Here is a 24,455-nt window from a genome sequence, read left to right as displayed (position 1 = left end):
ATATTCGCAAATTGGAGTTAATAAATCGTTATCTTGAGGAAAAATAGCAAGCTGACATTCAGTATAATCTCTATCATTTATTTCGAATGTATTCAAATGTCATTCACATCTTTTAGTTTGTCGAGAGATATAAAGCGCCGTTTTTGAAGAGTGTGCATGTGCGTTCGTGCTCTGGTACAGAAGGAGGAGCCTATGATTGAATCTGGAAATAAAGCAAAATAACTGAGAAAAATGAGAATTAGTCCTCAGATGCCATATCCGTAATTTATAGCAAAAAATCGAGCATTAATTCGAACTCAAAAGCATTACTCCCATCATGTCATTTTTGGACAAACCCATCAGAAGTTATAAGGAAAAAAAATAATTTTTCATATCTCCGCACCAGTAGGTGGCGCTGTGCCGAAACACTGCATGATGCCTCAGGTCATGCTTGTGATGACATGTACCAAGTTTGGTCTGAATACGATAAAGCGTTGCGGAGATACAGCCTTACATCTATTTTCGCAAGCGCTACGTACAATTCGTTTGCGTGTTTTTTGAAAACGGTTTGAGGATATCAAACTGACATCACCTGCGTGACGTCTTTCACCAACGTGGTTGAGCGACAAATTTGCATCAGTACGGTTTCGGGAAAGAGTCGTGACTAGCTAGTTGATTTCTTCAACGATGCATCGTACTATAGTAGTTACGAGAGAGTTACGAAATCTTAAATTTAAGCATAAATATTGTTGAGTGCATGTAGACAATAGACAGCCAGGGCTGGGTAGGTTACTTTTAAAATGTATTTCACTACAGATTACAAAATACATGCTTTAAAATGTAAACGTATTTCGTTAGATTACCCAAGTTTTGTAACTTAATTTAAATACTTTAGAATACTTTGGAATACTAATAAATATGTAACATAAAAACAAGGCAATTGTGACTTTTTACTCAGAATTGTGTGATATAAAGTTGCAATCGTGATATAAAATCAATTTTGAGAAAAAAGTCATAATTGTGAGATAAACTCGTAATTTTTCAGAAAAATGTCTGAATTGCAAGAAAATAAGTCATAATTGTGAGATTTAAACTCGCAATTGTGAGAAATAAGTAGGAATTGCACGTTTTTAATCACGCAATTCTGACTTTATAACTTGCAATTGTGAGTTTATCTCACATTTTTGAGAAAAAAAGTCAGAATTGTAAGATGCAAACTCGCATTTGAAAGAAAAAAGTCAGAATTGTGAGATAAAAAGTCGCAATTACCTTTTTTACAATTACAAGGGACTCACAAACAACTATCGCAAAACATGAAAACAGTCGTGGGTCATCCAGTAATGACAGGACAGTTAAGATTCAAGAGTATGTACATTTTTGAATGGGGCAATTTTTATAAATTCAGTTATTTTGTCTTGTGGAGTCTATGTAAACATCTGTTATGTGAAATAGTTTATTCAGGACAGGACTAAATAAAAATAACATGCAATGTTTATGATTTTGTTAAAATGATTAAAATGTTACATATTCTGCAGGGGTAAGAAACTTTTAAGCAGAACTATAGCTTAGGATGCTTTTGCAGACTGTCAGAGTCGGAGAATCACCAATTGCTGTTTACATTAATGTTTAAATGACAGTAAAATTCAAAGTAATCACTTTGGTAATCTAAAATACTTTTCAGATGTAATTGTAATTTGATTACCACCCATTTAAAATGTAACATTTAAAATGAAATACAGTTACTCAATTTTTGTATTTTAAATACGTAACTGTTACATGTATTTTGTTACTCCCCAACCCTGTAGACAGCACAGTTTTGCAACAGAACTAATGTGTCTAGAAGATTAACATAACATACAAGCGCCCACATTTACATAACAACACATATTCATCATTCAGCAACTTGGACTGAGCTGATGATCAACAATATAAAGTAGAGGTTAGCCAATCATAACAAACATCATTTATGTAGAGAAGTCTTAAAGGTACAGTAGCAAAACCAGCCTGATTAAGAGTCAGAGAGGGGAAGGAAAACGATCATAAAAAAATAAATAAAACTAAACTATTTTAAAGCAAGAAACCTTCTACGATCCTTCTCAATGTCCTAAGTAGATTCCAGGAGAAAAAACAAAATGCCAAAAGAGGAAAGAATATGGATCCTTTAAGGAAAAAAACTCTTCATACATACACATCCAATGCATGTCTGGTTTTGTATGCATGTGTAAATCATGTTGTCTATATTTTGAAAGGTTTAAAAAATTGGTGTAGGATTTACTTTGAAACAATTTTCACAAATAACTGAATTTAAATGTGAAATTTTGAAGTAGAAAGACTGAAATAGTATTTTCTTGTAAAACGTACGTGAATAATCTTTGTTTTATTTACAACTTTACAGTGTACAGTGGAGCTGCATAAAGTCAATTCAGAGCTTAACAAGTTTTGCACCTTTGTAAAGTGAAACGGTCTGCTCTTAAAGGATTAGTTCACTTTCAAATGAAAATTAGCCCCGGCTTTACTCACCCCGAAGCCATCCTAGGTGTATATGACTTTCTTCCTTCAATACAGGAGATATTTTAATAAATATCCTGAAGCATCTGAGCTTTATAATGGCAGTGAACGGGACCAACGAGTATAAGCTGAAGAAAGTGTCTCCATCCGAGTAAAGCTTGGGCTAATTTTCATTTGAAAGTGAACTAATCCTTTAAGTGAACAGTCCACACTTCTCCTAAATGATTACTGACTGGCAAGTTATCCTGAAACATATCCGGTCTCTGCATGCGTTTTTACTGATCGAGATCAGATCTGATTTTTAAATGGTTCCATTTGGCCACAAATTTACCCTTTTTAAAAATTAAAAACAGTACTGAACGCTGTTAATATTAACAAAGGCCACACCTCTAATTGTGTAGAATACAAAATGAGAAAAAAAAGTAAAGGTTAAAATTAAAAATAATCAAAAAGAAAACAGAATCATAATTCTACACCCAAATGAACAATAATACAAATTCTACAGGATAAACAAAGACATACAAAAAATATATATACAAAGTAAATCACTATTAAACAATTTTTTTATTTTATTTTAAATTGGAAAAAATTGAAAAAAATATTCAATGTCCCAGACATTTGGACCCTACTGTATATCAAAGTACCATAATAATACTATCTGATGCATCACTGATTTATGGTACTGCCACAGCTTTACTCAGAAGTCATAATATAGAGAACTACACAGAACTGAGATGAAGTGTCAGGGTTTACTCACAGAGGGTAATTAGTCCCATGATTAGTGTTCGATACAGGGATGAGCTGTCCGTCAGACCAGAGCTGATTTACAGGATCAGCTGAACCGTCCGTCAATCTCTCTCTGATCAGATACAGTAGAAAGAAGCAGTGAGTGAGAGACAACACGTATAGCAGCTAGACGTACACTCACCAACCACAAGTACACCTGTTCAAGTGCCTGGTAACGAAAATATCTAATCACCAAATCTATGGAAGCACATGTGTAGCAATATTCAATTTAAAATGTAATATGCAAAATTGCAATGCATTTCTGTATTTAAATGTACATTTTCCATACTATATGTGCAATGTTTGGAGCAAAATTATCATTCAAATTCAATAACATAATTAACATTTGCTGTTTCCTACACTGGTTTTAAAATATAATTTAAACATATATTTTAACGCTTTATAAGTTGCGAAATTAAAATGAAAATGTATTACAGAAATGATTATATGTTTAAAATGTTCAAGCAAAACCACCATTTAAATGTTATTTTTTTAATTGCAATTTGCACTCACAGTAAAGACACTTGCGATTGCATTTTCATTAAATGTGATTTAAGTGACTTTGAACATCTGAGTATTTAAAGGTGCCCTAGAATTAAAAATTGAATTTATCTTGGCATAGTTGAATAACAAGAGTTCAGTACATGGAAATGACATACAGTGAGTCTCAAACTCCATTGTTTCCTCCTTCTTATATAAATCTCATTTGTTTAAAAGACCTCCCAAGAACAGGCGAATCTCAACATAACACCGACTGTTACGAAACAGTCGGGATCATTAATATGTACGACCCCAATATTTGCATATGCCAGCCCATGTTCAAGGCATTACACAAGGGCAGCCAGTATTAACGTCTGGATCTGTGCACAGATGAATCATCAGACTAGGTAAGCAAGCAAGAACAATAGCGAAAAATGGCAGATGGAGCGATAATAACTGACATGATCCATGATTACATGATATTTTTAGTGATATTTGTAAATTGTCTTTCTAAATGTTTCGTTAGCTTGTTGCTAATGTACTGTTAAATGTGGTTAAAGTTACCATTGTTTCTTACTGTATTCAAGGAGACAAGAGCCGTCGTTATTGCATAAACACAACTTCATTCTTTATAAATCTCTCCAACAGTGTAGCATTAGCTGTTAGCCACGGATCACAGCCTCAAATTCATTCAGAATCAAATGTAAACAATATAACAGTATACAATACTCACATAATCCGACGCATGCATACAGTATGCATGACGAACACTTTGTAAAGATCCATTTTGAGGGTTATATTAGCTGTGTGAACTTTGTTTATGCTGTTTAAGGCAAGCGCGAGCTCCGGGGGCGGAGAGCGCGAGATTTAAAGGGACCGCAGCCTGAATCGGCGCATAGTTAATGATGCCCCAAAATAGGCAGTTAAAAAAATGAATTAAAAAAAATCTATGGGGTATTTTGAGCTGAAACTTCACAGACACATTCAGGGGACACCTTAGACTTATATTACATCTTTTAAAAAAACATTCAATGGCACCTTTAAGAAACTGCTGATCTACTGGGATTTTCTCACACAACCATCTCTAGGGTTTACAGAGAATGGTCCAAAAAAGAGAAAATATCCTGTGAGTGGCAGTTCTGTAGCCGAAAATGCCTTGTTGAGGTCAGAGCAGAATGATCAGACTGGTTCAGCTGATGGAAAGGCAACAGTAACTCAAATAGCGAGCTCTGCAGAAGAGCATCTCTGAATGCTCAACACATCCAGCCTTGAAGCAGATGAGCTCCAGCAGCAGAAGAAGCAAACTGAGGCTACAATTCACACGGACTCACCAAAACTGGACAATAGAAGATTGGAAAAACATTGCCTGGTCTGATGAGTGTGGATTTCATCTGCAGCATTCAGATGGGAGGGTCAGAATTTGGCATAAACAACATGAAAGCATGGATCCATCCTGCCTTGTATCAGCAGTTCAGGTGGTGTAATGGTGTGTGGGAGATTTTCTTGGCACACTTTGGGCCTCTTAATACCAATTGAGTATCGCTTAAACGCCACAGCCGACCTGAGTATTGTTGCTGACCACGTCCATCCCTTCATGACCACAGTGTACTCATCTTCTGATGGCTTCCAGCAGGATAACACACCATCTCAAACATGACGTTCACTAAACTTAAATGTCCTCCAGTCACCAGATCTCAATCCAAGAGAGCAGATTTAGGATGTGCTGGAATGGGAGATTCACATCATGGATGTGCAGCCGACAAATCTGCAGCACTGTGTGATGATATCAAGACAATATGGAGCAAAATCTCTGAGGAATGTTTCCAGCACCTTGTTGAATCTGGAAAAGGAGGTCCAACCTGACACTGACAAGGTGTACCTAATAAAGTGGATGTTGTGTAGATGTAAAGGCTCTTTAGAAGCGACTCTCCCATGTGAAGTGTGTGTACTCGAGCGAGGAAAACTTCTGTTCTATTTTAAGAGCAAATGCTGCAATGTCTGGGTGTTCCCGAAACTGCAGCCAGTGCCAGACAGATAGAAATGGGCGTCTATTCCAATCCATGACGCTTCTGAGCCGACCGGGACATAAATATACCAGTGTCACTGTCTGGGTCGGCCGATTCAAAATTAAAGTTTGAAGATCAGCAGAAGTATGCATGAAATGTCCAGTTGTTCTGAAGGCAGGTGTGGCATACGGTTAATCACACAGAATCCCTCAGTGCTGCTGAACTGGGTTAGCAGATCTAGGTCATAACATGAGGGAGAGACACCAAAACTTCTGCTCATGTTTGTTTCATCTGCTGCTCACACAAATCAGGACTGAGAGGAGGAATGAAAAATCTTTTTTGAGTGAATCTCATGAAATCTTTGTCTGTATTGTGACATTATTTTCAAGACAATTGAACACATTCTCCTCTCTGTAAATGTAATGCAGCCAGATGTTTTAATTCTCACAATGAGTCTCTTTCCATTCCCATCAGGGTCATTATCATTATCTAAAACTATTCAAAAAAATTCTGTTAATTGAAATAAAGCTGAAATAAAATGAAATATTAATATTAGTTGAAAAAGTACAAATTAGAACCTTGGTAATAAACTGAAATAAGTTAAGTTGAAGCACTAAAAATATTATTTGGAAATAAATAAAAAGTAAAACTAACTAAAACTGAAGTAAATAAATAAATTAAAGTGGACAAAACACGCCGTTAAAGAGCAAAAACACGCCGTTTTTGTGTGTGTCCCTTTAAATGCAAATGAGCTGCTGCTCCAGAAGAGGGCGGAGCTTCAACAGCTCAACAACAACAAAGCTGGAGAATCTCACGTAGTCAAAATGAGGATTGTCAGTAACGGCGTTCAGCCTTACATTGTTCAAACCGGAGTCGACACTGATGGAGAGACTCAGGAAGAAGTTACAACTTTTAGAATGAAACTGGACGTTTCTGAATGGTTAGTGGATAAATTTATGTAGTTGCTGTGGAGTTGATTCAACTCATCGACTAGCATGTGCTGTCATGTTCATCTTTTGTGCAAAACCCGTATGGACGCCCACTACACATCGGGTACCAAACAGAGCCATACACACCAGGCTAACGTTTATGATTGCTATCAAATGCTGTGAATGGTCTAATATCTTTTTTTCAAAATATCGCTCAGACAGAAATGCTCCTTTTTCAGTAATCGAGCTTGCCAGGGTCAACTTGCAGAATATTCGAGCTAACGAGACTCTAAATAGTGTCTGTGCTCGTCTGTGCAGCCAATGACAGAACAGTTTTCTGCCATGGCGTTAGAACTGGTTCACCATTTTCACTTGCAGAAACAAAATGGCGGCACTGAGCGGCTCAATTTTTCACATGCTTGCAGAGAAAGGCTTGCCAAAACAAAGTTACTGGGTTGTCCTTTTTCACGTTTTCTGGGTTGGTAGATGCGGGGACCCGATAATCGGGGATCTGATTATAGCACTTAAACATGGAAAAAGTCCGATTTTCATGATATGTCCCCTTTAAACCTTAATAGCAATATTTAATAATAATAATAATAATAATAAAATGACAAAAGCACATATCAAAATTTCTAAAAAATAAACTAAAATGAGCAAGAAAACTACAAATATAAAAAATAAAAGCGAATTCAACATATAAATAAAACTATAATAAAACTCAAATAAAAACTAAAATAACACTGATTCTTTTAAAATATATATATATATATACATACACTACCGCTCAAAAGTTTGGAATCGGTAAGATTTTTAATGTTTTTAAAAGAAGTATCGTCTGCTCACCAAGGGTGCATTTACTTAATTAAAAATACAGTAAAAACAGTAATATTGTGAAATATTATTACAATTTAAAATGACTGTTTTCTATTTGAAAATATTTCACAAAGTAATTTATTCCTGTGATCAAAGCTGAATTTTCAGCATCATTACTCCAGTCTTCAGTGTCACATGATCCTTCAGAAATCATTCTAATATGCTGATCTGCTGCTCAAGAAACATTTAATGTGTACAATTGTACAAAATATTTGTGTACAATATTTTTTTTCAGGATTATTTGATGAATAGAAAGTTCAAAAGAACAGCATTTATTTAAAATCTAATCTTTTGTTACATTTTAAATGTCTTTACTGTCACTTTTGATTGATTTAATGCATCCTTGCTGAAAGTATAAAAGTATTCATTTCTTTAATTTCTTTTCAAAAAAATAAAAATAAAAATTCTTACTGACCCCAAACTTTTGAACGGTAGTGTATAATGCTACAGAAGCTTTGTATTTCAGATAAATGCTGTTCTTTTGAACTTTCTATTCATCAAGAAATCCTGAAAAAAAAAGTACACAACTGTTTTCAACATTGATAATAATAACAAATATTTCTTGAGGAACTAATCATCATATTAGAATGATTTCTGAAGGATCATGTGACACTGAAGACTGGAGTAATGATGCTGAAAATTCAGCTTTGCATCACAGGAATAAATTACATTTTAAAATATTTTCAAATAGAAAACAGTTATTTTAAATTGTAATAATTTTTCACAATATTACTGTTTTTACTGTATTTTTAATTAAATAAATTAAGCCTTGGTGAGCAGACGAAACTTCTTTTAAAAACATTAAAAATCTTACCGATCCCAAACTTTTGAGCGGTAGTGTATGTATATATATATATATTTCTCCCAAAAAATAAATACAAAAAATTCAAACTTTTAAATGAAACAAAAATGATTGGAGTATGTTTTACTATTGCTATAGAAAATACTATTTCAGTTTTTCAAAATATCAATGTCAAATTTTTATTTCAATTAATTAATGTGTTACTTGTTGTGTGAAATGTGTGAAAATTGTTTCTGTATTGTAGAAGAAACCAGTGAGACAGTAATGATACTTGAAACACAACTGAGAAGAACTTCTGACCAGCAGCATTTTCTTGGGGCTGTTTTGAACAGAAATATTCCCGTTATCAAGCGCACATTCCTGACTATGGAGGTGTTCGTGACTCCCTACTGATGATGCCTGGCAACACAGCATTCCAGAAACTACACCAGAGTTCAACCTAATCCACAGTTTTTCTTGAAAACCTGATAAAGGCTTAGATATATTGTGAAAGTTTTAAGTCAAGCATTATTTTTATAGTTTGCAGTGTTTTGGTCTGAATAGCTCAGAATCAGAGACTAAAGCTGGATAATGATGATGATGTCCGTAACCTGGTGTTTTTCCCGGTCTCGTTGGGTAGATAAAGATGTTGTCGGAACGTAAGCAGGAACTGGAGCGACGTGTGAACGCCATGCTTGAGGAGAACGAGCAGCTGCAGAACACGGTGGAGGAGCTGAGAGAGCGAACGCTGGTGCTGGAGAAACAGTGTCACGACAAGGACTTACAGGTGAGCGGCTGGTGCACTGCAAAACAAACAACATGTTATTCATCAGTGTTTTTGTCCTGAGAACAACATGAGAAGCAAAACTGGATATGATTGGACTGGCAAATTAATGAGCATACATGTTATAAATGCAAAAATGTTTCAAACATGAAAAGAATGGAGATAAAAAATGAAAAAAATAACTCTTAATATATTTTGCTTCTCCACATGAGAGTTGTTTACATATTTTTTTTCTGCAAAACCATTCGAAAAAAATATTTTCAGATGCATTTAAAAACATACAAATAATGGCCAAAAATATTTTATATTTTAAAATATATTTACAGGTACTTTTAGTACATTTTCTCATATATTTTTTAGCCATTTTTATATACTGTCAATCTAAATATATTTATACTGTCTAATATACAGACAAAACAAAAATTATTCAGATATTTTTGATATATTTTTTACTAGTGGGTGCAGGACACCATAGTATGTAAGTGAGTATAGCAAAATAAAGTGTGACATATTATAGCCAAAAATTCTTCATACAGAAAAAATTGATAAAAATTTGGAACCAAAAATTATTCAGATACTTTGACCTGACCATGTTTTGCTTAAGTGTTATCTGACATTATTAATTTTTTCTGACACAGTTTAACTCCAAATTTTATTACCATTTTTTTTTAAACTATAGTGAATAAACTGTATTAATGAATGAAATGTTCAAGGTGTGAATAAATTTTGGTTTGACTGCATATATGTATATACACAACTTGATTTACCTAATATTTGCAAATGTATTTTGCCTCTTAAAGTACGTTTTAGAATATATTTTGATATTTGAAGGTTTGAGTGAAATATTTCAAATTTAAAAATATATATATTTCATGAAACATGCTCTGTTTATAACATGTTTGAAATATATTATGCCCAGAATTTTAAGCCAAAAAAAGTAAAAACATTGCAGTGCATCTTGTGTGAATTTCATGAAATGTCAAGAACACAAACATGTCCATGTCACAAATATATAATATTGTTTATAATAAAAGAAACAAACAAGACATTACGATTAACAAGAACCATTAAGATTAATGCTGTGTCTATTCACACCAAGAACAAGAACTATAAAGATAATGATAACTATAAAGATATATATAACGATTTATATATAACACTGTTGAATGTTAAAACACTGACATCCAATCAGAATCCGTTATAATTTAAGGGCTCACACATTTAAAATGGCAGACGACATTGCGGTGAAGTTAATCGCGGAGGTCCAGAAAAATCCACCACTGTTTGACAAGTCAAACCCCCTTTTCAAGAATACATTAACCCTTAAATGCATGACTGTTTCGCCAATCATTCTTACATATTCGGGTCTTTATCGACCCGGATCTATATCTAACTCTACCTGTCGCGATAATATAAAACTCCTCTGATATTAGAGTAAAAATTACAGAAGAATAAAATAAATCGTATTTTGTTACCTTTTGGAGCTTGAAAGGGCTCAGTTTGAGCAGATGTTTTATGCCATCATCACTGTCCTCGTCAGAGCTCATTTCCCAGTAAATTCAGCAAATAATGAGTTAGTTTTATGTTTGAGGTCACGAATATGAGCCCATTCACAATCTCATGCGTATTCTCAAAACTGTATGATTTTCAACATCTTCAAAATCAATATTTCGATCTCTAACAGCTTCACCAGATTCATCCTGTAACAGTTACAGTCATATTTGATTGCGTTCAGTACTTGTTCTGCAGTAAATCACTGAGCCATTTCATGTTTCTCTTATTATTTCGTTTTAAATGAGTCGTCACTTCAGCATCAGACATTGCCACCTTGTGGAATAAAGGTGAATTGCACTTATTCCGTCATCTAAGATTCAATTATTGTTGTGCAGAAAAAATATATGTACAATGATACACACCTCGGGTCGTTAGCGACCCTATACAATTTTTACAAAAAACGAATACAAAAATAGGCATTCTTTTATAATTTTATAATTTTTTTCATGTTATATTCTTTATAATGAATTGATAGAGGAATACCAAGAAGGTTGATGTCTAACTTTAAAAAAATGAACGAGGAGGAGGGTAGTGAATGACGTCCCGGGTCACTAAAGACCCGAGGTATGCATTTAAGGGTTAAAGAAAATGGATATATGGAAAACAATTGGTTATACCTTCGGAATAAATTATCAGAAGTATTAACGATGAGATCATTATGTCAGGCTAGCAAACAGTGTAAAATAAAATTACCTCAGATATCCAGCGCTGGTTTCGACAACATTGTCTTGCTTCCTCTGAAGTTGCAGTGAAAAAGACTAGGTGTTGTTTTTATTCCACTATATTGACTTCGCCAGTTAAATTCACTGTTAGATTAGATCGATTACACTAGCTATTCACTCCAAACAGAGCATGCTGAGGACATCTGCTGGATAAAGCCGTGTAAATGCAACAAGAATTTGAAATCGTTCGTTGGTGTTATCGTTATAGTTATCTTTATAGTTATCATTTGTTGGTGTAAACGCAAATATAGTTATCGTTATAATTATCGTTCTTGGTGTGAACGGGCCTTGTTCTGTATTGTGACATTATTATAAAAGACAATTAAACATATTCCCCTCAAATTCTCATTACTGTAATGCATCCGTATTTTTTAATTGATTTGTTTTGTAATCCAGTAATGAGAATCATTACTGAGAATAATGAGAAATACAGTAATGAGTTTTTATTATTATTAAAATGACTATAAATTAAAAGCAATACAAAAATGCTACCATAACTTATACAGTAAATTACATTTTTGCACTATAGAAATGAGAATATTTGGGGTAAATACATTTAATTATTATGAAATAATGTAAAAATTCTTAATGGCCTTGTAGAAAAATATAGTTTATTAATTTGTACTGTTACTGTACATCTTGACAGGTTTTGTTCATTCATACATTATATTAAGATGACAAAACCAACTGAGAAGTTTGTTCTGATTGATCTGCGCTTGCAATGAAACAGGAATGAAAGGAAATCATTGAAAACTCAGCAGATAAAAGCTGAGATGGAAAGAAAAAGTCATTCTTTTTCTTGCTCCATTTAATTCTGTGCTATTGTAGATTAGCAGTTCATTGTTTTGCCAGAGATTATTATTATTTGTTTCGCTAGACGACCTCCAGTTTTTCATCAGCTCTTATGGTCTGTTTAATATTAACAGAACACACTGCTCTTAAAAGGCCATTCATTGTGTCATTAAAAAGATTTACCTCTAAATAAATGCAAAGTACGTTTTAGAAATCGTTTTAAAGTAATGGTCTAAAATAGAGCATAACAGTGAGAGATGAATCACTACATTAAAAACACTGATTTATTTCTATTATCAGACACTTCCGGTTGTGGAATGAATGAATCATAGGTGACAAATACGAGTATTTACACAATGACATGAGTAAGTGCACACGTTTCAGATGATATATAAAGAAAGAGTGGCGTTCAGCTCGTTTATTTCTCGGGGGTGAATTAAATCAACTAAGCATCCCTCGCCGACCAGCTTGTTTTTTGTTCCCGGTAAACTCTCGTGTTTCCCTCAGGTGTGTTTTGTGTGTGTGTGACTCTCCCGTGTGTTCGTACCAGCTGCGGCAGAGCCAGCTGGAGTTGCAGGAGGTGCGCGTGTCTCACAGGCAGCTGAGCGCTCGTCTGGAGGAGCTGACGGAGGAACGCAGTCTACAGGGCTTCAGTCCGAACCCACACAGCCTTCTCTGTGAGATCGAGCAGAGTATGGAGCAGGAGGAGCTGGAGCAGGAGAGAGAGCAGGTACATCATTATAACAGCATACAGACGGCTCCATGTTACTGATTATTCTGGACATGAGACTGTCTGTCTGACACATACAGCCATGGTTTGATTTTTGCGGAACTTTTAGTGGCTGTTAGTTTCATTCACAGTCCATTAGAGGTCCATTCGCCAGTTGTAAACTGATTGGCTGGCTGCTATGCAATTTTAATAAATATATATATTTATTAAAATTCAAGGCTCATTGATGCACATGGGGAGCGAAGGCTGGCCCGTGTGGTCTGATCCAACAGATGTTAATGCTGGTTCTGATAAAAAAAAAATTTATTCATTTATGTTAAAAAGTTTTCTATTTCAATAAATGCTGTTCTTTTGAAATTTCTATTCTTCAAATAATCCTGAAAAAAATGCAAATGCATCAGTTTCACTATCAAATCAAAGCCATATGTCTAAACAAGTTGTGTTCCAAATTTGAAGTTGATATCACAAAAATTAAAGTTCCCATGAGATTTTGTTTAGGCGCTGTACCAAAAATATCCACCAGGTGTCAGTAACATTCTATTGAATTTTTTTTTTTTTTTTTTTTTTTGATGCGCTCTTTGGTAACAAATCCAAATATCACTTCTATCGCAAAACAATCACCAAATATGGAACCTTGAGACTCAGACCTTTCCGACGATATGTGTTTTGTAAAGATTAGAAAAAGTTTTTTTTTAATATAAAGAAGCTAAAATAAAATTTGTAATATGAAACCTGACACCGGCCACTAGGGGAGGAGCCCGCTAAAATAAATTAGAGTACCGTTTCCATGGTAACGTTTTCACAGGATGAATTTTGAGTTTGTAAGCTTCCGGATGATATAGAATTTATGATGATTTTATGAAAAAATGAGTGCCAAATAAAAAGAGTGCCAAGCCTTTACTTTTAATCCACATAAATACCTTGTAAAATGGACAGAATTGACCCTTCGCCAGGAGTTTGATTGACAGGCGATCTAACCAATCATAACGCCGAATCCACCATTTTGTCCGACAAAGCAGTCAGGGGAGTTAGCACATTAACATAGGTGGACTTGAACTTAAAAAAAGGTGTGTACCGATGTCTTTCCGCGATTAAAACAACATTCCTTAATTTCTTTATGATGTTCATTCATGTTTATTTGATGCTATAAATGAACTAGTAGAAAGAGATGATCGGTTCCACGATGTACTTTTCACTGCGTGAGAACATGATGTGTGGCGAGAGATTTGCACGGCTTGTCGGACATAGCAACAGTAACTAAAGGGGGCGGGTCTTTGCGAAAGGTCAATTGCTCTCCTTTCATTGAAGACGCATGGATTCAACAGTCTTGGAAAACCAGGAAATATCAGGGAATTTTAATTTCCCAGTCCTGGAGAAGTCAAGATACCATTTTAAAAATTCATGGAATGCATATACTATACATTTTTCTAGTTATGCTCAGCTCTTAAATATTTCACAAACTAAAGTTGCTTTTCACATGAACAAATTTCTGTAAAATGATCTTTATAAATTGCAATCACAAACGCTCTCTCCATCCCTTTAGCTTCGGCTGCAGCTGTGGGAGGCTTACTGTCAGGTGCGTTCCATCTGCTCACAGCTGAGAGGAAATGACATCACAGACTCCGCCTTATCCACAGACTCATCCATGGACGAGTCTTCGGAGACGTTGTCGGCAAAAGACGTCCCCATGGGTAGTTTGCCCGCTAGTCTCGTGGAGCTGCGCAGACTTACGCAAAACCTGCTGGACGGCAATGAATCCACGGTAACAAGCGTCATATCGAAATCTGCGAGTTTTATGCAAAAAAAATTCACATTAATCTTGTTCAACGTGTTTTGGATGTGTTTAGGGTTCACGGCGCAGTGATGAGGAGGTTCTAGAAGAGCAGGTTCGTAAATTGAGCGAGGAGCTGCGAGATCTCAGAGAACTGTACGAACAGGAGCAGGAAAAAACACGCAACAGCCAGGAGGAGGCGCTACAGCTCCATAATCAGGTACACACACACATCAGACACACACTTAGGGCCAGATTTACTAAGTTATTATATGCATTTGTAGAAGTTTCCCTTTCAGATGCAAAATTTAAGGGAGGAGAGTATTTAAATGAATAATGCTAAGGTTTGCGCGAATCAATTTACTGGTATTTGCACCATTATTTACCACCCAAAAAAGCACGTCTTAAACCAGACACTAATTTGCACTGCTCTTGGGAGATTGCGTTGGTCATTATGGAAATGATCCGGCTGCGTCTGTGTTCTTTAATTTGCATGTTGTCAGTAGATCACATGCAAAACTTTCCACTCCTATTGATGCTTTTATGGGATTGCGCTCTCACGCTTATTTGCCTTCAGTAAATCTGGTACTTAGGTTGTGTTTAATTCCACTTTTAGACATACACTCCCAAACTTCCCTAAGCACTTCTCCAAAATGGATTCCCAGATGGCATTTTGAAGTGCGTTAACTTCGTCAAGTGGATCAGGGAAGCTTATTTGGATGGACCTTCAACCACTTTTGTCCGAGGGAGTGAGTCTACTCATTTGTACACTTCAAGCAGATCCATAGACCACAATGCAACATGATTGTGATGTCACAACAGCAACCTAATTTACCCACAAGTGATCAAGGGCTTAGGGCATTCCATTTAAACGCACTGAAAGGGGTCCGCCAGTAGTGGGCACTTATGCAACATAAGAAGTGACGTACATCCGAGTGAACGAGATGTTAGTGAGGGAAGGGCATAAAAAAGTGGACTTAAACGCAGCCTTATATAAACACCTGAGCTCATCAGTTCATCTGTCCTCTGGTTCTTCTCTGGATCCTGTAGGTGGCGCTGCTCTCGGTGGAAGTTTCTTCTTCAAGAGAAGAGAACGAAAGGTTGAGAGCGATGGCCGAAGTACACGAGCCCAACGAGCAGTTACAGAGTGCTATACGAGACAGAGATGAAGCCATTGCCAAGTACGAATGACACACACATACATGTTTAGAGACTTCCTGCTAAAAGTTATTTTTTGACTATTATTTTTAGCATATTTTGGGGTAGTGATTTGAACAAACAAACACTAAATATTAAACTTCAGCCTGTAAGTACACTTTAGCATACTTTTAAAGAGTTAGCTACATGTTACAACGATTATACTTTAAAGAGTATACTTAAGTACAGATTGAATGTTGTTTTCAACACTTAATTATGTTAAATGCAAATGTATAGTTTAAATTTATATTAAATGCACTTAGCTGAACTTTAGAGTGCATTTTGACCCACTTAAGTACATCTCTATTTGTAATTCCTTAATTATTTTTGTTTTATCTGAAATATTGTTAAAGTGTAAAGGTGCCGTAGAACATCTTTTTAAAAGATGTAATATAAGTCTAAGGTGTCCCCTGAATGTGTCTGTGAAGTTTCAGCTCAAAATACCCCATAGATTTTTTTAAATTAATTTTTTTAACTGCCTATTTTGGGGCATCATTAAATATGCGCCGATTTAGGCTGCGGCCCCTTTAAATCCTCGTGCTCCCCGCCCCTGGAGCTCGCGCTTGCCTTAAACACCATAAACAAAGTTCACACAGCTAATATAACCCTCAAAATGGATCTTTACTAAGTGTTCATCATGCAGCATGTCTAATCGCGTAAGTATAGTATTTTTTTGGATGTTTATATTTGATTCTGAATGAGTTTGAGGCTGTGATCCATGTCTAAAGCTAACATTACACACTGTTGGAGAGATTTATAAAGAATGAAGTTGTGTTTATGAATTATACAGACTGCAAGTGTTTAAAAATGAAAATAATGACAGTCTTGTCTCCGTGGATACAGTAAGAAACGATGGTAACTTTAACCACATTTAACAGTACATTAGCAGCATGCTAATGGAACATTTAGAAAGACAATTTACAAATATCACTAAAAATATCATGTTATCATGGATCATGTCAGTTATTATTGCTCCATCTGCCATTTTTCTCTATTGTCCTTGCTTGCTTACCTAGTCTGATGATTCAGCTGTGCACAGATCCAGACGTTAATACTGGCTGCCCTTGTCTAATGCCTTGAACATGAGCTGGCATATGCAAATATTGGGGTCATACATATTAATGATCCCGACTGTTACGTAACAGTCGGTGTTATGTTGAGATTCACCTGTTTTTCGGAGGTCTTTTAAACAAATGAGATTTATATAAGGAGGAGGAAACAATGGGGTTTGAGACTCACTGTATGTCTTTTCCATGTACTGAACTCTTGTTATTCAACTATGCCAAGGTAAATTAAATTTTTGATTCTAGGGCACCTTTAAATGTACTGACAAGCATTATAACTAATGCCATTTCTATATCACGTACATGTATTTAAATATATTTGTAAATACACATACATTTGCAGTGATGAAGCTGCAGTTTAGTACATTTGGAATATATTAAAACTTCAAAAATTAATATCAAATAACATTTTAAACTTAGAATAAAGTATGTGTGCTTTAATATGTTGGTCAACACATCAAAATAAGTACTTGAACGACTTGAAAAATTAAAATGTAATTATTTAAAACTTTTAAGTAAAACTTTTAATTTGAAATTATTACAAATTGCACTTTTTAAAAGTGTAAGTGTGTTAAGAATCACTCTAAGCAAACTTAAATGGCCTTTTATTTCATTAATATTGTATTATCTGCAAGTAAAGTTTTTTAAAATATTTGAGATTTGAAGATTTGAATCACACTACAAGTGCACATTCAATACATTTAAGCCATTTCTTTTTCACAAATTTGCCCTACAGACATGAATAATTCATCAAATCAAGTGACTTGATCCGATTTATAATTTTACCTGTAAGCAACTGCATTTAGCAATGAACTAAAAACATTTCAGAACACCTTAGCAACATCCTGGCAACCACCCACAACACACAACTGTTTGCATTTTTAGAACAGAACAAAGACATTATTTAATATCGTTTGAGAACTTCTCCTTTTCTCTGATTTACTAGACTCTAGGTCATTTTCAGAAATGTTGTACAGCTACTGGAGATTAGACGTTCACACACTCACGTTTTTGCAGCCTGTACCCGTGACACCGTTCTGTCAGTCACAACATTAACCGGAGATGCAGCTGAGTAACTCTTTTGTTTCTTCTTTTCCCTGTTACAGGAAGAAAGCCGTGGAGATGGAGCTGGCAAAGTGTAAGATAGACATCATGTCTTTGAACAGTCAGCTGTTGGATGCGATACAGCAGAAACTCAACCTGTCTCAGCAGTTAGAAGCCTGGCAGGTTAGTCTCACTCACACACACACACACACACACACATTAACGCACAAAAACGCCTCAAGTTCAACAGATCATGTGAACCTGAAAGAAAATAGTAGGTCAGAAAATCTGATGTGTGTATAACATGCACTGATTAAGCGGCCTGGGCTTCTGGAATTATCTAGAAATAAAAAAGAAGGGGGATTAAGAACCAAGTATGTGAATGTAAACACTAGAATATCATAATGCAAATACATGTTGCATTCTCAATATTGTCAAAAGGGCCGCTTTAGCAGCATTAGCATTAACTGTCTTCCTCTATAATCAGTTTTCTCTTTCAGATCAACACCTGTCAAGAATTTTTGAAATTTAGTCAAAGTTAGTTAACACGTTTATAAGCAGCTCCCTGAATAATACCACATCACCTCCTTGAATACTGAGGTTTGTTACATTCATGTGAAAGCGCATGTCACTGTATAACCAGGGTTATTATAGTTAACTAAAAAAAAAAAATTGTTACTTGAATTAAAAAGGAATGTTAACAAAAATAGTTTAACTTGATGTGCTAAAATAACTAAAACTGAAATAAAAATTTATCAAAAATGTATAAAAATGTCAACAAAATTACTAAAAAGTTAACTAAAATTGTTCAGCAATATATAAAAATAAAAACAAATTCAAAATATTAATAAAAACTATTATAGTATCTCGATTATGGTAAAATAACACTGGTTGATATATTAAATATTAATTAACAAATAAAAAACTATTTCCTTTTACTTCAAAACAACACTGTAATAATTATATATTTATATATATATATATATATATATATATATATATATATATATATATATATATATATATATATAAAACAAAATCTGGTAGGTGTTGTTATTGGAACTTAAAGATAAAAAAATACATCACATATATTGTCTTTTAAAATATAATATAATAAGGGCTTTTAATTTAATAAGGTTAACCAAATAACAAGTAAACAACAATTGTAGCATTTTTATATATTTTTCCCCTGTTAAAATGACTAACCTTCTACAGTCATGCTCTTTTCCCTAAATTATGTATTTGCAATAGAAGATAATTATCAGTATGACTCGAGGCACCACTTTCATCTTAAATACTGAATTTATGTTATTATAATGTCAGCTATATATAAAATTATAGGAAAGGGTTATGCAACGACTGGTGGTTTGATTGTGACACATCACAATCAAAAAATGGTTAAAAATGGCATATTGTCAAACAAAGTGACATCAGAGGGTTAAACACATCAGGACTGCATGCTTGAAATACTTTAGTCAAGCTTTCATGTCTGCATTTGCATACTGGTTTAGAGTGTGTTTCTGTTCAAACAACCAGCTCTGAGATGAATCGCATTACAGAAGGTTATTAGACACAAAATATCAGAAACAAATACAAAGGTAAAACCTTCTGTGCTTTATGTGCAAATGCATGCTGCGAGATTTATATATATATATAGTGTTTCTTGAGTAAAGAAAATGCTGTACTTATTCAAACAACCACAATCTTTATTTACGATTGCATTGCAAACAAGCAGAGATGATCCACTAAAATGTGTGCTGCACTTCATTCATGATTGAGGCGGGCGGAGTTATGAGGTTTGACTGACAGATTGAGGAGCCAATGGAGTTTCGAGGTTTAGCTGTTTTTATGCTTTCATTGGTTAAATATTTGCAAAACCCACAGACAGATGTACAAGGTGACCGATATGAAAATAAATAAATAAAAAATGGCGAAATATGGAGACACGAGGCCTGACAGTGATGATATTTTACATGTTATTAATTTATTATCAAGTAATTGTCTTACAAAGTTTTAGCATTAGACTGAAATAATAACAATAATTAAAAAATATATTATTTCTTCTCATTATAATTGAGCCCCCTGGATGTGTGAGCATAGGCACGTGCCTAGAGCGCCTATGCATAAATCCGGCCATGTGAGCGGGATTCGAACCGGCGTTTCTGGAATGTGAGGCGGGTACACTAACAAGGACGCTAAAGACCGCTAAAGACCGCAGCCTCTAGCGTCAGTCGCTAGTGCGCCTTTTGAAGCCAGGGAAGCAAGGTTTACTCGCACAACTCTTACTAGCTGGCCTCTGTTACACTCACTCCTAATAAACCTCACTCCCATCCGGGTCACGGCACCAACGTAACCCCTCCGGTTCCACTCGCACCGCTCCGAGGCTAGAGGCTGTGCTCTTTAACGTCCTTGTTTGCGGGGAGGGGTTACATTGGTGCTATTGGGTTACAATTAACGATACTTCAACAACTCCAACCTGTGAATACTCACCACTGTACAGATAATAGAAAGAAATATTTGCGAGATTTACATGCTACATTCATTAACTGTAATGAATCGCAGCGGTCAGCCTCTTTGTCTGTTTCTCTCCCCTTTTGCCCTTTATGCTTAAAGTCAACATGAAGTCAACCTTATTTACTTTAAGACACGTTCCTGATCTTATTGCACACAACTCAACTCAAACGTCTCTATAAAAGATTTCATTAGTTAACTAACATGAACTAACAATGAACAATACTTCTACAGCATTTATTAATTTTAATGTCAACATTTACTAATACATTATTAATGCCAGTTACAGATGTCAGATGTGTCGTGAGTGCAGTTTCATGTTGACTTTAACTCTCAGTATGTGTGTGTTTGAGTCCCTCTCCTCATTTCAAAGCAAAGATGACAGCGGTTCTGTCGCTCTGCTTCACCCGTATCCCGTGAATGTGAGTGCGCGCGCGTGTGTGTGTGTGTGTGTGTGTGTGTGAGTGTTTAACTCTTAGCTTCCCTTCTCTCTCTCTCCCCGCCTGCAGTTTGCCTCCTCAGGGCTGTTCACTGTGTGGCTCTTGTGGTTTCTGATCTAGTGGCCTTTCTCAGCTTCCATACAGACCCCTTCTCCCCTATGGTAACTCCCTCCTGCCTTAGAGGTGAGCTCGGGTTCGCCGTCTTACCCGTATCCATGTTCATCCCGGGTCATGAGGTCACGAGGTCGCCGTCATGTCATTGTGGTGTAGTTCTTCACCTGTTCTTCAGGGACTTTTCACACTAGAACAAACATGACAAGTGAATGCTTGTGTGATAAGAGACCTGAGGGGTAGAGAAGGAAACAGTGCTATTTTACTATTATTTATATACTTTTATAATATTGATAACTTTTTTAAAATTAACTTATATTTTTATGTTTTCAGTTTTCATTTCATTTAGTTCTTTTGTCATTTTTTATTAATTTTTTTTTTTACAAAAAGGTCTGATAATTTAACATTAATGCATTAACAATGAGCAATACATTTGTTAGAGTATTTATTAATCTTTGTCAACGTTAGTTAATAAAATACAATTTATTAACAAATACAACTAATGTTAACAAATGAAACCTTTTTGTAAAGTGTTACAATTTTTTATATTTCTAATTAACTATTAAATTATTTTTATTCCAGTTTTAGTAATGTCAGTTATGGAAGCTTGTTTCCACCACGGATTAAAACAATTTAAAAGATAATTGTGACTTTTTATCTCAAAATTCTGACTTTTTTCTCGCAATTACGCGTTTATTTCTTCCAATTCTGACTTTTCACGCAATTGTGAGTTTATATCTTGCAATTCTGACTTTTTTCTCACAATTGCTTGTTTATATCTCGCAATTCTGATTTTTTCTCAAAATTGTTTATCTCGCAATTCTAACTTTTTCTCACAATTCTGAATTTTTTCTCGCAATTGCAAGTTTATATCTCGCAGTTTTGAATTTTTCTTGCAATTGTGAGTTTATATCACAATTCTGACTTTTTTCTCACAATTGAGTTTATATCACAGTTTTGAATTTTTCTCGCAATTGTGAGTTTATATCACAATTCTGACTTTTTTCTCACAATTGAGTTTATATCACAGTTTTGAATTTTTCTCGCAATTGTGAGTTTATATCACAATTCTGACTTTTCATACAATTGAGTTTATATCACAATTCTGAATTTTTCTCACAATTGTTTATATCTCGCAATTCTAACTTTTTTCTCGCAATTGCAAGTTTGTCACAATTCAGAATTTTTTCTCACAATTGAGTTTATATCACAGTTTTGAATTTTTCTCGCAATTGTTTATATCTCACAATAACTAAACTTTTTTTTTCTAATTCTTTTTTCTCGCAAATCTGACTTTTTTCTTGCAATGGCAAGTTTATATCTCACAGTTTTGAATTTTTCTTGCAATTGTGAGTTTATATCACAATTCTGACTTTTTTCTTACAATTGAGTTTATATCACAATTCTGATTTTTTCTCGCAATTGTTTATATCTCACAATTCTAACTTTTCTCGCAATTGCAAGTTTGTCTCACAATTCTGAATTTTTTCTCGCAATTGTGAGTTTATATCGCAATTCTGACTTTTCTCACAATTCTGACTTTTTTCTCACAATTGAGTTTATATCACAGTTTTGAATTTTTCTCGCAATTGTGAGTTTATATCACAATTCTGACTTTTCATACAATTGAGTTTATATCACAATTCTGAATTTTTCTCACAATTGTTTATATCTCGCAATTCTAACTTTTTTCTCGCAATTGCAAGTTTGTCACAATTCAGAATTTTTTCTCACAATTGAGTTTATATCACAGTTTTGAATTTTTCTCGCAATTGTTTATATCTCACAATAACTAAACTTTTTTTTTCTAATTCTTTTTTCTCGCAAATCTGACTTTTTTCTTGCAATGGCAAGTTTATATCTCACAGTTTTGAATTTTTCTTGCAATTGTGAGTTTATATCACAATTCTGACTTTTTTCTTACAATTGAGTTTATATCACAATTCTGATTTTTTCTCGCAATTGTTTATATCTCACAATTCTAACTTTTTTCTCGCAATTGCAAGTTTGTCTCACAATTCTGAATTTTTTCTCGCAATTGTGAGTTTATATCGCAATTCTGACTTTTCTCACAATTCTGACTTTTTTCTCACAATTGATTTTATATCTCGCAATTCTAACTTTTTTCTTGCAATTCTGACTTTTCTCACAATTGTTTATATCTCCCAATTCTAACTTTTTTTCTCCCAATTCTGACTTCTTTTCTCAGAATTACGATTTTATATCTCACAATTGTATAGCATGCGATTGTAATTTTATATCACGCAATTGTGGAAAAAAAAAAAAAAGTCAGAATTGTGAGATAAAAAGTTGCAGTTCCCTTTTTTATTTTTTCTTCAGTGGCGGGACAAACTTCCATAGGAAGGGAACTGAGTTCTGGTTCAGACCAAACAATGTTACAGAAGCGTGAAATAGCCGTCATGTCCGCCGCTCACACAGGACTCATGTTCATCCATTCTCACTCCACCTCAGACTGTCTGCTGTGGCCGCTTTTCTGTCTTTAAATCAAGTGCTTATGTCTTTCTCTCTCTCTCTCTCTCTCTCTCAGGATGATATGCACAGAGTTATCGATCAACAGCTGATGGATAAACACCAGGAGGAGTGGAAGGATCCTCCGTTCTCCTTCAGCGGGTCACGAGGCGGAGCTCCTTCCAGACGAGCGCATCGCCTCTCGGACGGAGACAAGCGCCTCTTTTCATTCTTCAAGAAGAACTGAGATTATCTGAAGACATGCAGGAAGAGAGTGTGAGAACAGACATGAGAGAAGGGTACAACAAATGAAAGATAGAAAGTCATTAGATCAGTGCTTCTCAACTGGTGTTGCTCATTTATTGTACAAACGTAAAACAAATATCCTTCAAATCAAATACTAAAATGCATTAATTGATTGCATATTTAGGCCTAAATTTAGATTTGATATAAATGTATATATTTTGATTTATGTGTTTGAATTGCATATAAAATTCCCATGCATTTGGATTACGATCTAATAAACAGCATTCATAAACTGAATGTTTTAAATACACAATAACCACTTTTATATATTTATCATCAATAAATCCAATTAGTTTTTTTATCTCATACATTTGTATTTGAATAATATTGCTGGTTGCACAGAGAAGCCATATTTTAGTCATGTTCATACTTTTAACTGAAAACATTTTTCAAAATGAACAGATTTATTCTGATTCTAAACAATTTGAATAAATGCATTTGAAAAAAATATGGACACACTTTAGTTTAGTGCCCAATTCTCACTATTAACTAAAACTTTTGCCTCAAACTCCTAATTACTGCTTATTAATATTTAGTAAGGTAGTTTTTAGGTTTAGGTATTGGGTAGGACTATAGGATGTAGAATTTGATCATGCAGAATAAGGCATTAATATG

General features: G+C 34.7%; 1 protein-coding gene and 1 long non-coding RNA gene across 5 annotated transcripts in view; one reads left to right on the top strand and one right to left on the bottom strand.

Moving 5' to 3' along the window:
* Positions 1 to 24,386, top strand: part of bicdl1 (BICD family like cargo adaptor 1) — a 46,925-nt gene extending 22,539 nt beyond the window's left edge. For 2 of the 3 annotated variants that reach the window (XM_048210010.1, XM_048210009.1), the window contains 7 exons: positions 8,986 to 9,132; positions 12,748 to 12,927; positions 14,471 to 14,689; positions 14,775 to 14,918; positions 15,749 to 15,879; positions 18,066 to 18,186; positions 23,614 to 24,386. In XM_048210010.1, the coding sequence (XP_048065967.1) occupies positions 8,986 to 9,132; positions 12,748 to 12,927; positions 14,471 to 14,689; positions 14,775 to 14,918; positions 15,749 to 15,879; positions 18,066 to 18,186; positions 23,614 to 23,781 (1,110 nt within the window). In that variant the 3' untranslated portion in view covers positions 23,782 to 24,386. Of the gene's footprint in view, positions 1 to 8,985; positions 9,133 to 12,747; positions 12,928 to 14,470; positions 14,690 to 14,774; positions 14,919 to 15,748; positions 15,880 to 18,065; positions 18,187 to 21,023; positions 21,138 to 23,613 lie in introns of all 3 variants that reach the window. The other variant, XR_007187461.1, reaches the window with a different exon arrangement.
* On the bottom strand, positions 2,575 to 18,067 carry LOC125279887. Of its 2 annotated transcripts, XR_007187462.1 has the most exons (6): positions 17,967 to 18,067; positions 15,700 to 15,848; positions 14,498 to 14,711; positions 12,745 to 12,906; positions 8,957 to 9,148; positions 2,575 to 3,346 (listed from the first exon to the last, which is right to left on the bottom strand). It is a non-coding gene; the product is annotated as an uncharacterized LOC125279887 (long non-coding RNA). The 2 variants fall into 2 exon arrangements; XR_007187463.1 differs by lacking the exons at positions 2,575 to 3,346; positions 14,498 to 14,711 and having other exon boundaries at positions 9,016 to 9,148.
* Positions 24,387 to 24,455: the final 69 nt, after the last annotated feature.

The sequence above is a fragment of the Megalobrama amblycephala genome, linkage group LG12 (assembly GCF_018812025.1).
Source record: "Megalobrama amblycephala isolate DHTTF-2021 linkage group LG12, ASM1881202v1, whole genome shotgun sequence".
In the NCBI taxonomy this organism is placed as follows: Eukaryota; Metazoa; Chordata; class Actinopteri; order Cypriniformes; family Xenocyprididae; genus Megalobrama; species Megalobrama amblycephala.
The sequence above is the reverse complement of the archived record's forward strand: the minus strand, read 5'-3'. Positions and strand labels throughout refer to the sequence as shown.